Consider the following 13,423-nt stretch of genomic DNA (forward strand, 5'->3'; position numbering starts at 1 on the left):
CTTTGGACATAGGTGTTTTGGGTTATATCGGCATACTTTAACATAAGGAAGACCCTCCCGAAGTTTGGCACATTCCTCCTGGGACACCCTGTATATATATATACTTGTATATTTACAGAGCAGTTACACTTTTCTTTCACATATAAGATTATTTCTTGAATGTACAGTGAATATACTGTTAATACAGTATCTTTAGTTTCCCAAAACTATCTCTGCATTCATGATTCCAGTTGTTTTCACTCTGCTGTGTACCTTACAGCCCTCTTTTGATGGATAAATATTCATATAGTGATTGCCTTCACACTCTGTCCCCATGCAACGATTCCATATGCCAGAAGGGGATAAGTGAAACCATAATACAAGTATTTTAGATAGTCTATTAATTATAAATAAGTTACAGCTAATTGTACTACAGGTTCTTTCAATATATACTTCCTAGCTCAGGTGAATGAATGGTGTTGACATGAATACTCCAACAAATAAATGTTTCATATTACAGTTCTAAAAAAATATGACTACGTATTTGCAGAGAATGGGTTGATAGCTTACAAGGATGGCATATCAATTGGACATCAGGTATGACAGAATCTTTTCATTTCATGCATCCTGTTGTGTTACAATATATAACCTCTTTATTAACTGTCACAACACAACAAATATCAAGATCAGTGCCTAGTTTCGGCTATCAATAGCCATCATCAGGCAAATGCACAGTTAACATATATACACCAGTGAACTGCAGTACTATTAAACATCTTTGTTTACGTTCCCCACAGTACGGACAATACTTTGTAAGATAAGGCACCGACTAAACACTAAGTAATATATACTATATCTTCAATATCAAAATCAGTTGTTGATTATAACAAAATTTAATACCATTACTTTCATATCATTTTCAGATTAACATTAATTTACTACATCTACATCACGAGCCTCCTATACAATCTTATATACAAAAAGAAAAAATATATAATATTTCAATTTGTCCATGGGAACGCAACGAAATTACAAAACCAACTACTGATTCGATGATATAAAACATCAATCTAAAATTTTATTCTTGTTTTATACTATAACTTCTGTTTTATATAATCTGATTTATTGTATTTTTTACTTCAAGTGTTTTATATGATTAATAGTATTGTATCAAATTTTAATAGTACTGCAGTTCAGTGGTGTATATATGTTAACCGTGTGTTTGCCTGATGATGACTATTGATAGCCGAAACTAGGCACTGATCTTGATATTTGTTGTGTTGCGACAGTTAATAAAGGTTATATGACAGAATATATTATTTTGATTGTGCATTCATCAGAATAAGAAGCAAAATACAGGAATGGATTATTATGATAAGCGTTTGTAAAACTGAAACACAGTTCTGTGAAAAACAAATATTACTCATTTTCTTTATGTTCTTCCATCTCAATGTAGACACAGTTGGTTTATAACTTTTCACTGATACAACATCCAAAATTTGAAAGTAAAACGTTTATTCTCTTTCATATTTGTACTTTTGAATACACAAAATATTTTCCCATCATATGAAATTTCACATGTATACTATATCTACTGTTATTCATCATTATTTTTTAAAAATACACTTATGTGTCCAAGAATATCATATACTTTTTAAAATAAATTAGATACAAATGACTTTACCAGAAGTATAATGTTTTCCAAAGCAAATTCCATTATTCTACAGTGCTTTAAATTTTGTATGGCCATGTTCAAGATACACATTTGAAAATATGATGCCAGGATGTAATGACATGGTCTCTATGTTGAATTTCATGCATCCCATATGATTGGTTCCAGGAACTGTGGCATCCACATGTATTGAGTGATTAATTGATTTCGTCACTGTAGATCATTGTACATGATATAGGACAAGTCAAGTTAATTCTGAATATTAACAATTTAATATATGAGTAAGATTAAAATTACAACAGTTACAATTGTTTACAGTTGATTACAATTTAGAATTAGTTAGATATTCTTATTTGTGGAGAATTTGATGGAATGAAGATTGTGAATATGTAAACATATATTTCTAAGTGACTGATAAGGAGGTGGGCAAAATATAAGAGCTTTATCCACTTTTTAAATTTTATTTATGAACAGCATTCATTTCACATGTTTAGTGTCTGTTTTCTTTTTACATTTTGTGCATATCTCATGAAATAACATTGCATGCAAAAAGACTGTGGCATCCACTCTCAGTGGTATTACAGGCCTGTATTTCTCATGTGTTCTTAAATCACCAGTACCACTGTGAATTGTTTCAGACTATCCAGGAACATATGGGAGAAGAAAAACTTCAAACATTTATCAACTTTGCTCTTAACTATATGTCACAGCTGAAACTGCCAGTTAAACGTGGCACATTTATTGAATTTCGTACAGGACTCATAAATGTCTGTCCAGTTGGACGAAGCTGCAGCCAGGCAGAACGTGAACAATTCTTTGAATTTGACAAGGAGCATAGGATAAGGGAAAATTTTGTCAAATCTCTAGAAGAAAGGTTCCCAGATTTGGGACTTGTATATTCTATAGGTGTGTTGCCTAACTGTAAGCACTTACAAAGTTATAATTCATTTTACATTTGTCATTTTGATGTGATGTTGACAAATTAATATTACTGTATTTGTAGTGCATATATAGAGTTGATCTGTATAGAAGATGGAGGAATTTGGCTACTTTCTTTCATCATATCAAAGGACTGCTTTTGATCTTCAGCTGTCAATGACAGGTGTACAGTGAAATATTGGATAGGATGCAGAACCTGTTTAGCTGCTCCCGCTCCTATTCCTTCATGATTTGTAACAGACATCATGGTATTTCATCCAGCCTACCCTAGTGTGGCAACTTATTCTTCCTTCAAAATTATTGGTTGGTTCCCAGCCTGTTCCAAATTTAGAAATGAAATAGTTTCTTCCACTCTCCTCCTAGGTATACCTGTGTCTCATTTTTCTTTGAGTAGTGTATGTGTATGTCATATCAGGGATCATATCTTCATGCATATGTGCTACTTTCTGGTGGCTGTTCATGTCTCTGACAATGTTTCATGCTCTTACATTACATTAGGCAGTTTAATCACTTATGTTACCTCAATGTAATCATGTAGTATTTATATCCAGCAGTGTCTGCAAACCTAGAGCAGTTAGCAATGTCCTTATTTTTGTAATCCTGTGCAGTATTTTTAAGATTTGTGACAGTAGCTTCACAAGTCACAGATGTGTTTGTAGAAACAAGCATATTGCATTAGAGTTATTATTTTTTAACAGTTTTATCATTTCCTAAAGTTTTTAAAATTAATTTGTTCCAATTATGTTAAACTGATGTATAATTTTTCAGGTGGACAAATAAGTTTTGATGTCTTTCCAAAGGGCTGGGATAAAACATATTGTTTACAGCACTTGGAGAAAGATAAATTTGAAGAAATCCACTTCTTTGGTGACAAAACAGACCCTGGTGGCAATGATCGTCAGATATTTACAGACCCTCGTACGATTGGACATAAGGTCACTTCACCAGCAGATACTATGAGGCAGTTGCAGCAATTATTAAAACAGAAACTGTCATAACTTAAATATATTGAGTGTAACATGTAACTGAAGAGAGAACCATTTTTTTATCTGAATTTATCTGTATGTGATGAATTTACAAGAATCAAAGCTATTTTTGTCACACTTAAAGCAGAACGATGCAACAGATTAGGTGTAATTTTCATGGGGTATATTAGGATAATGCAGTATTTTTCTTTCACCATTTATAGTGCTGGTATTCAGATCTGCAAAGAGAATAGAAGTGAATATTTTTGATGCTCTGGTGACAAAAATTATGCCTTTAAATTTCCATAAATGTTACTGTTGACTTTTAACAAATAGAAGCTACGAGCACAGTGGAAACTTGATTGTATATCTTCTGAATATTTTTGTAACAAATGTTATTTTGAATTTTTTTTAAGTTTCATGATGATGTACCAGCACCACTGGACACTGCCAGAGAAAAATCTTGGGATTCCCAAACATAATACAGATTATGAATTTCATTATGAGGATGAAGCTATAAAATAAGATATTAAAAGTGTAAAATCTGAAAGGTAATTGTGTGTCCTAGTAATCATACTGTGGACTATTTTTACAGAGAATAAATATAAATTTGAGGAGAATATGTTCTCATTTACATTATCAAACATTCAGATAACTGGCTTTCCATCTCAGGAAGCCAAATTTCCTGATAATGTGTGGCAAAACATCATGCCAGTGCAAGATCACTAGCAGTGATTCAGTTAAGTTCCCTTGATTTGTTTCTTGGAAAATAGGTTTCAATACTAGCAAGAATCAAAATGGAATAAAATGAGCCTATCTGTTAACATTCCCCATTACACCATACATTCTGCAGTAAAATTAAACATTTTTTGTGTTTGTACTAATTTGTACTAGTGTGAGAGTGTCCGGATATGGTTAATAGTGTGGTAAAGTTAATTTATGGCACGTTTGTGTTGTATCAAAAAGAGAACTATATTCTGTTTCCGAAACGTGTTTTTCTTAGTTATCTTAAAACCAGGACGATGGATAAAGTCCGAAAACCCAATATCTCTGTGTATTATTCACCATCGTCAGAATCCTATAGTAACTACTTATATTCTGTGTGTTTTTTAATAAACATACAGCATCTTGTTATTGTTTATATGTCATAAACTCCGTCCTAAGTGCAACAATTTATTGTAGTTCTTTTGTCTTGCTTTCTTCTACACTACATGTTTCGGCCGCAAACGGCCATCATCAGGTGTATACACTCACGTAGCTGTTACACTGCACTTAATTTAAAATTTAAAAACACGAGTCTTCCCAACCGTTCTTTTCGTCATAGCTATCAGGTTCTGATTTATCAGCGAAGTAGATTCTGATAAATCGAAACCTGATAGCTATGACATAAAGAACAACTGGGAACACTCGTGTTTTTAAATTTTAAACTAAGTGCAGTGTAAGAGCTACGTGAGTGTATACACCTGATGATGGCCATTTGCAGCCGAAACGTGTAGTGTAGAAGAAAGCAAGACAAAAGAACTACAATAAATTGTTGCACTTAGGATGGAGTTTATGACATATATCGTATAAAGTGCAACAGGATGCTTAAATATAATATCATTATTGTTTGTACTTCTTGAGGCAGAGAGAATGTACAGAGTAAACATAAAACACTGGTGTAGATTATACCTAGTAATTTTTTTGATGGTAGTTTTAGATGTTAATAGTGAGAGGCAGTACTGTATACATTTCTGGATAAACAGTAAACTTCAAAAACAGCACACAAAAAAAAGGAAGTTAAAATAACTATATACAGTGCAGTTGCATTTTATACAGATTTTAAATAGTGATATAAAAATACCAATAAAGTCTCACCATATGTGCAAAGTTTGAAATAATGCAAATCCCAAAATCCCTCTTATTTTACATTTACTTCAATGATAAATATTGTCTTGAATTTGCAAGGTTTTCAGGAATGCATACTCGCATAAAATGCCACCACACTGTATTAAATTGATTTTCCATTATTTTATAGTTTTCAGTAAATTTTTATTACTTGTTTTATAAAATTTTAATGTATAAGAGATTGTATCCCCAAAGATATTATGAATAAAATAGTGTCTTGTCACATGTTTCCTAATTATCGTGCCCATGCATGTGACTTATTTCATTCTCCAGTATATATAGGTGTACGTTTTTCTTTGAATGCTATCAGACCCTCCACTCTGTCCTTTGTAGGAATAACCTGTGCATAACATGCTTCTTCAATAATATTACCAGTGTTGAGATCCACTTCTAAACTAGCATTTATTGCAACTTTTGCCATTTTGAGACTAACTGGTCCATTAGGAACAATTTCACGAGCAAGCTCCAGTGCTTTCAAATAGGCTGCATTTCCTTCACTATTTTGTTTAACAGTATAATTAACAAGACCCATTTTCATAGCCTCTGCCCCTGTTAATGTTTTAGCAGTGAAAATTAGCTCTTTGGCAAATGCAGGTCCAACAAGCCTAGGTAACCGCTGTGTACCTCCTGCACCTGGTATGATAGCCAATTTTGTTTCTACTAAACCAAGCATGGCATTATCAGATGCTGTTCTCATGTCGCAAGCTAATGCTAATTCAAATCCACCACCAAGAGCAGCACCATCCACAGCAGCAATTACTGGCATAGGCAAATTCTCAACTGCATTAGTAAGTGATCTCAGTTTGGACACAAATATTTTCACCTCTTGGTTCGTAAGTTTTAATCTTTCCTTCAGATCTGCACCAGCACAGAAGATACCAGGAACCATACTTCTAATAATGAGAACCCTTACAGTTTTATCATATTTTACGGCATCTATTGCAGAGGAAAAATCTGTAGCTAAAGTTCGATTAAGAGCATTCTTCGCCTGTGGTCGGTTCAATTCAAGCACGACGATTCCATTGTCTTTTTCTTCCAAATAGTTCAATTGCAGATTTTTCTGATTACTTGCGATCGATGACGAAAACCGGCAAAAGAGTTTGCTTAAATGAACAGCCGAGTTTATAACTTTTACGTTTTTGAGTAATGGCATAGTCAATAGCCCGTTCCTTTCACACTTCGCAACAAAACCAATACTCTCCCACACGAATCTGAATTAGTACTGAAAATATAATTTCCCACTTTTGCAGATAATCTACCGGCTTTCCATAATGTATGTAGGGAAATTTAATCTACGAAAAAATGCGCTTACAATTTAAACATAAGTAACATAGACGGGCTAAAACAAAATTAACCAATTTCGCACATGTGAAATAAATATGACTATCATTCTTCATAAAAATAATCTGTGAAATTTATCGGGAGAAATTTTATTTTGTATTGAGCCAATGATTTCAAATGTTTTTGCGTGTAACATTAAGGTCATTTCCGTTCTAGGAATTTTGCAGTGATTGTTAGTCTTACAGATGTGTGATGCATATAAATACAAAAGAAATAGGTATAATTAAGCTTTCAGCTGTTAGTAATAGCATGAATAAACGCAGAGAGCATCAAATAATAGTTGGCAGGTACGTAAGCTTCGTTATTTGCAAGATGAATTATTTAAACTTCGATAGCAGGACACCACACCAGCCAAAGTTACAGATCAGGTTTTTGCTACTCCACGGATGAATCTTGTGTTGTTAACTTCTTATATACGGTGTCAGGTTGTAGTGCCTGAGGTATATTACTCTATAGGAGGAACTGCAGTGGGAAACCCCCCACCCAAGAGAAATTTAACAGAGGTGAAGATTTTGACTATTACCTCTTTGTATATCTTTGAGGTGTTGTGCTATTTTCAGAAATATAATTTATACTCTACGAGAAATTCAGATTTATATGAATATAGTACTAGAAGTAAAGATGATTTTCATGTGTCAAATTGTAACACATCAACTTTTAAGAAGAGTGTTATCAATATGGGAATTAAACTGTATAATAAACTGCCTTTGGAATTAAGAAAATCAGATGGATGTAAAGACTTTAAATATAGGCTAAAAGTGTTTTTACTAGATCATCCATTCTGTACATTGTATGAGTTCCTATTAGTGGGACAGTAGTAAGCATAGCAAAACCTCTATTCAGCAATGGAAATAGGTAACAAATGGTTGTTTGCCGTATCTTAATGTGTTCGGTGATTACGTGGTCATGTGTAGGACTCTTGATTTACTGTAATACTCTTAAAATTCTCTTGATGAACTCATAAGGTTGGCTTGCATTTCGATTTACATATACCTAATTTGATTATTTATCTGGTTTGATAGTTTGTGTTATATTTTAATTATAGGTTAACCATGTAAAGCATGATTATATATTGTTGACAAATTCTAATTCTTTAGGCATTTGGGCAAAAGGATTTCAAGAAAGCTATATTTAATGATGTGATTTGTTTGAATGTTACTGTTTTATCAATTATGAATGCCAAATAAAAATGAAATGAAATCAGTTCGCTTTCCACTTTATGGTGGTTATAGCAGTTCAATATAAGAGAAGCAGTTGACAGCCCTCTTAGAGATTTTAACTGAAATTTGGCAGGAGTTTGATGGCATTTCAGTGGAGAATTACAGTTCTTGACAATTTCAACCAGTTGGAGCAAGGAGGTCCTGTGTGGACACTCGCTTTCAGTGTATTTTTTCTGCAAATTGAAAATCTTGAATTAGTATTTTGATTGGGTAATGCACGTGTATGAAATTGGTTAATGTTAAACAGCTGTCTGGTGTGTAGTAAGCAGTGCTGCCAATGCTGGTAAATAGGATGTGCTTGAGAACTGAGGATTCTTTATTCTTGTTTTCTTGGATGGGGTGGAACCACTGAAAAAAAAAGCCGTTCTTAATGGTGAAGGATGCTGTTTGGCATGAAGCCGGTAAGGAACATACAGGAATTTCTGAGATGCCCGTTGCATGTCACCCCTGACAAGCTCAACTTCTTACCAAGGAAGGCACACCCAGAGAATGTATAGAGCTTAACATTCATTTCATGAAATTTTAGGAAGAGGGACAACATTGCTTTTGTTATAAAAATTACTGTAAATATTGTGACTGGTATTTGCACTTGTTGCCTGGGAATACTATTTTTATATAACGTTTAATGACATGAAGATATTTTCAGAATATAAAATTCATTCCAGGCTGTGCCACAACCCAGGCATTAAAGATTCAATTTGTAATAATATGACTTGGATTCAGTACCATGACTGCCCATGTGGGATTTATGGCGGTCATAATGACAGTAGGGCAGGTCATTCTACGGGTAATTTATCATTGTTCCACTTATGTTCCATCCTCATACATTAGCACCTCTAGAGGTATTTTATAGGGGTTGAATAGCTTCACTGTATGAAACCTCAGTCCTCAGTTGGGGCCTTCACCTCCATCACCATGGAGTAAGGAAGCTGACTTTCACTTGACATAATTCGACAGATCACAAAAAAAAATCTGATTTATGGAAGCAGACGACTTACAAATGCAACAGTCGTTCCATCAAAATTGAAATGGCACTTAAATATGAATCACAGCTGCATGGCTAGTAAAATTGGTGATTATTTTAAATGGCTATTGGAGTCTCAAAACAAACAGAGTCAAGCTTTGTTAGTAAAATAACAGTCAATGAAAAAGCTCAGGAAGCTAGTTATGTAGTAGTAAAACTTACTGCCCAGAAAAGGAAAAAGTCATGCAGTTGGTGAGAACCTAATAATGTCGCATGTAAAATTATAGTGGGCAAAATACTGGGAGTAGATGCAGTACAAGAAACTGAAAATTTTCCAGTTTCAAATAGTACATTAAATAGATGTATTGATGATATGTCACATGATACTAAAGAGTTTTTTTTTCATGATAAACTGTTTCTTTCTTCAGGTTGATGAGTCAACAAATTTCACCATTAAAAGTTAGGTTGTAGCATTTGTAAGAGTTGTAAATGATGGTGAAATTCATGGAAACTTTCTCTGGATACAATAATATTAATTGATAAGTATAACCTTAGTGGGCTTTACCAACCACACTGTGCAGTCCGTTAAAATATTTAGGACAAATCGGACATACCTTTAAGGTCAGATTCAGAGAACACATTTGAGACACAAAAAATAACGGACAAAACTCCAAATTTGCTCAACATAAATTGTACACCACAAATGAATATAGTACGATAGACAAAAGTTCATTATATAGGCAAGAAAGGCCGAACCTTGGATAAATATGAAAGATTTCACATTTATGAAATCAGCAAACTAAATGATAATTTTACCAAAATTTTTAACCCTATATATGACATAATCATTGATAGATAAAGTAAAAGTAAAGCTATCCCTCTAACAGGCCATGAAGGCCCATAGATATTGTGAGACGTTGAGGGTCCCATATTATCTAGACAATCGGCTCAAAGATGGCGGTAAGGTCAGCCTTACGCGCCGGCCGCGCTTTACTCTCCAGGAAAATTAATTAATTCCTGGTACTCATTTCTGTTAGGGGCTGAGTCGACCCCAGGGCCATAGTGCGGCTGGAAGGATTAGGTCAATTGAAAAAAAATCCAATACTATAACTTTAATTTTATATAGTCTTAATTTATTATTTTTACGCCAAGTATTTTAATATAATTAAAATTATTGTATCCAGTTTTACTAGTACTGCAGTTTAGTGGTGTATATATGTTAGCCATGTATTTGCCTGATGATGGCTTTTAATAGCCGAAACATGTAGCAGAGCCAAACTTGGGACTGACCTTAATGTAGCTGTGTTGTGACGGTTTTAATAAAGACATTGTATGCTGTGACAGCATACATCCTTACCGATCATGTTCTCGGAACTGGAGGCGGCCATTATGTATGACTTCATTTGCTTTCGCATATAGATGGTAAAGTATCGCTTCGGTGATGTCACGTCCGCCATGTAACTCGGAAATAGCTAGCACTGCATTCGTTTGCTCTGCCAGAGTGCGCCCTTATACGGCTTCCTTTAAATATTGTACGTGGCGGACGAGCCTGTGTTAGGAGGTGAGTAGGGAAGATGGTCTTGTGATTAGTAGTAATTGGTAATTTTACCAACCTAATATACTGAATTAAGTTCTATAATAATGTTTAGTTAGTAGTGTGATATAATTTGAGAAATGAATAAGGATGGATAGAATATTTGTTGATGCATGGGATATGTACAAGTTTGCAGAAGGATGTAAAGTTATTCGTGGCCGGCATTTCAAAGGTATGGCAAGGTTCTTCGTGGTCGGCATTTCAAAAATTGAATTAGAATATTGTGGCTTACAAGGCCAGATTGAAGGAACCTGCAGTATTTCGGTGTGTCAATTGGGACAAAGAAGTAACTGTTAAAATACCGTCCCAACACGAGGCAATATATTAGTATGGTGGAAGAGTCCCCCCCCCCAAAGATTTAAACCACAAGTAGTTTTTATTCGTTGAGTTAATGTATATAAGTTCATAGGCAAGTAGGAGATTGTTAAACGGGCGTTGAAAAGTAATTCTAACGTGGTTAAAATTCTGGTTTACAGAACAGTGCAGGAGAATATGTTGAAAACTGGAATGTTGTTACAAGGGCGTATGTTTATTTCTTCCGTCTAACAAGTATAATCTAACCAAATGTTCTGATTGGTTTTTGAATTCACAGTGCTGCGTAATGTTTATTAGTTTTGGGTAAGCTAGCTAGGTTATTCAAGGTTTCATCTGGGTATTGAAACAATTTTTTGCCAGTTGAGTCATTCCTTATATTGATCCAGACTGAGAGTCTGGGATTTGTGGTTGATAGTGGCACTGGGGCGAGTTTTCTGTGGGTACTACTGTCTCCTTTGCTAATTTTATTCAAACTGCCCCGAATTTTTTAATCCTATCATGGAAGCCATGCAGACTTGATGCTGATTCCATCTTTTGCCTTATAAGCCACGCACAGGAAGCAGTCTCTGTTCTGATGTCACCATTATTATGTTACACCTACCTCGCGCCCCTGCTGTTCATTACCACTTGCTCCATCTGACTTGGCTTCATAATAGGTGTAATGTCATGGAAACAGGAGATAAGTTGGGCGCCATGTAACTTACAAATAAGTGCATCTAGAGAGGTGTGGGAATTTAAGATGCTGTTGTTGAGAGGGCAAGCACGAGACTTCTGTCTCTGGGCTTAATGGGCCTTGCTTGCTTCAGTGAGATGGGTGAACAAAGAAAAACACTGAATCACGCACATCAACAGAACCATCAACTTCAGTGGTTTAACACTAAAACTGCACTTGAATTTATCATCAGTCCTTTTAGGCTCTCAAAAAGCATGTATCACTATTGTTGTGTACACTGTATGTCTAAGAGACACAGGTTTACGTTTTATTCAAATGGAGGTTAGCTCGAAAGTGATTTAAGAGGGCAGTCTTCGACTCCATTGTTGTTGATGTCTTCCACACACAGTTTAATGTGAATGAGGCTTTTTGTGCCACATATTGTGGACTGAAGAGGCATCATTAGTGGGGATAGAGCAATCACTTGTAACATGAAGAAGGATACCATCAAGGTGGAGACAAAACAAATGTTGTGTCTCATATTTGTCTGCTTACAATAAACGAATAAGAGAGAGAACTATTTTGTCACCACCTTGGTATTCTTTATGTTGTGTTGATGGTCCAGTTCACTTAACTGATGTCACTACCAATCATATGTTGTGGCATGTGAGGTTTATTTAAAAGATGCAAAGCCCAGCTCTTGTGGACTCTAGCCCAGTTAATGGTACACAAGGTTTATTCGGAGGGTGCAGACCACCTTCTTTGGTCAAGGTATGTGGTCACTGGAGAATTCTCATACTACTTGCTGCTGTTCATTTCAGTAAAGCATCAGTTTTTGGCTGAGAATCTTGAATGAGTGCCTAACTGGGTCATAGGTGATACAAAATCATATCAGCTGTACTAGTTACTGTTTGCAAGGGCATGTGATATCAACATGATTGTGCCATTCCCAGCTTCTCAAGGCACATGTGTAATTGCTTGAACATATGTTTTATAGACACATGGATTGGATGCGAGGCCAGTTTGTTTGGCCTGTACATTCTCCTGATCTGAATCCACCTAATACTTATGGGGATGAGTCAAAGAAAATTTTAGTATATGGTACAGAATTATAAGATTGTGAGAGCCTGATCAGTTGCATCCTACTAATTGTGACGTATTAGGGGCCAGCCTACAATCCTGGTTCATGTCAGAGACCATTCGTTGTTACGGAAGTGTATGAGCAGGAGTAGTTCTCATGAAGAAACTTGGCAGAGCTGCATGCAGGTCTTCTGCGTGATCACACATTTTTGTTAAGCATAATGTAAAATTTGAACTTAGAAGAGCTAATAACGTTGGAATATTTGCTTTTCATTTATTGTAATTAAAAGTAATAAGTGAAGATGTTAAATGTAATTGAATATGGACATGAGTAGATAATTATAACATTTCTTAATGACAGGAATCCATCATTACTGAACAAAGCAATGATTTGATGAGCAGTTTATTGCCGTTTCTATTGTGTGCTTGAAATTACCTTCCCAGCAGCCTAGTGATGTTTGGCCATGGGCCTTTGAATCATTCTACAGTAAAACTTGGTTATAGCAACATCGGTTTCTGCGACACCTTGTCTATTGCGTCAAATATTCAATGGTACGAACTAATTCCTCATAAAGCAACTGTTTTTATACCTTGCTTAGTACGACATGCACAAATGCATCAACCTCGTATGTAACATCATTTTCATTCCTGAATTTCTCTGATATCGTGGGAAAGTTCGATGTGTCTGCCCACCCTCACTTTCTCTACTTGCTGACGTGACTGTCCTGGAAGAATACGACCGCGGGCTGCAAGAGGAGCGTGGGTTTTATGCGAAAACAAGGGTGTGGGGTGGGACTGCGTGAATAGTGCAAGAG

General features: G+C 35.2%; 3 protein-coding genes across 5 annotated transcripts in view; 2 read left to right on the top strand and 1 right to left on the bottom strand.

Annotated features, from left to right (window-relative positions):
• LOC111862268 (probable phosphomannomutase) overlaps positions 1–4,468 on the top strand; it is an 8,185-nt gene extending 3,717 nt beyond the window's left edge. For both annotated transcript variants that reach the window (XM_033750605.1, XM_023847520.1), the window contains 3 exons: positions 500–576; positions 2,290–2,557; positions 3,359–4,468. In XM_033750605.1, coding sequence (XP_033606496.1) covers positions 500–576; positions 2,290–2,557; positions 3,359–3,588 — 575 coding nt within the window. In that variant the 3' untranslated portion in view covers positions 3,589–4,468. The remainder of the gene's footprint in view (positions 1–499; positions 577–2,289; positions 2,558–3,358) is intronic.
• A 1,104-nt stretch (positions 4,469–5,572) lies between these two features.
• LOC111862281 (methylglutaconyl-CoA hydratase, mitochondrial) lies at positions 5,573–6,666 on the bottom strand. Its single transcript, XM_023847541.2, has one exon. It carries the CDS (start codon positions 6,593–6,595, stop codon positions 5,705–5,707), a length of 891 nt encoding a protein of 296 aa, XP_023703309.1. The 5' UTR covers positions 6,596–6,666; the 3' UTR covers positions 5,573–5,704.
• Positions 6,667–6,966: 300 nt separating this feature from the next.
• Positions 6,967–13,423, top strand: part of LOC111862278 (40S ribosomal protein S9) — a 13,183-nt gene continuing 6,726 nt past the window's right edge. Inside the window, exon 1 of one of the 2 annotated variants that reach the window (XM_023847537.2) lies at positions 6,967–7,070. The gene's annotated coding sequence lies outside the window, so the exon portion shown is untranslated. Of the gene's footprint in view, positions 7,071–10,427; positions 10,529–13,423 lie in introns of those variants that run through there. The other variant, XM_023847536.2, reaches the window with a different exon arrangement.

This window comes from Cryptotermes secundus, unplaced genomic scaffold (genome assembly GCF_002891405.2).
Source record: "Cryptotermes secundus unplaced genomic scaffold, Csec_1.0 scaffold88, whole genome shotgun sequence".
Taxonomy (NCBI): domain Eukaryota; kingdom Metazoa; phylum Arthropoda; class Insecta; order Blattodea; family Kalotermitidae; genus Cryptotermes; species Cryptotermes secundus.

Bases quoted from the DNA above. Each gene is read 5' to 3' on its own strand.
- LOC111862281 (XM_023847541.2), bottom strand. From the start codon at position 6,595: ATGCCATTACTCAAAAACGTAAAAGTTATAAACTCGGCTGTTCATTTA.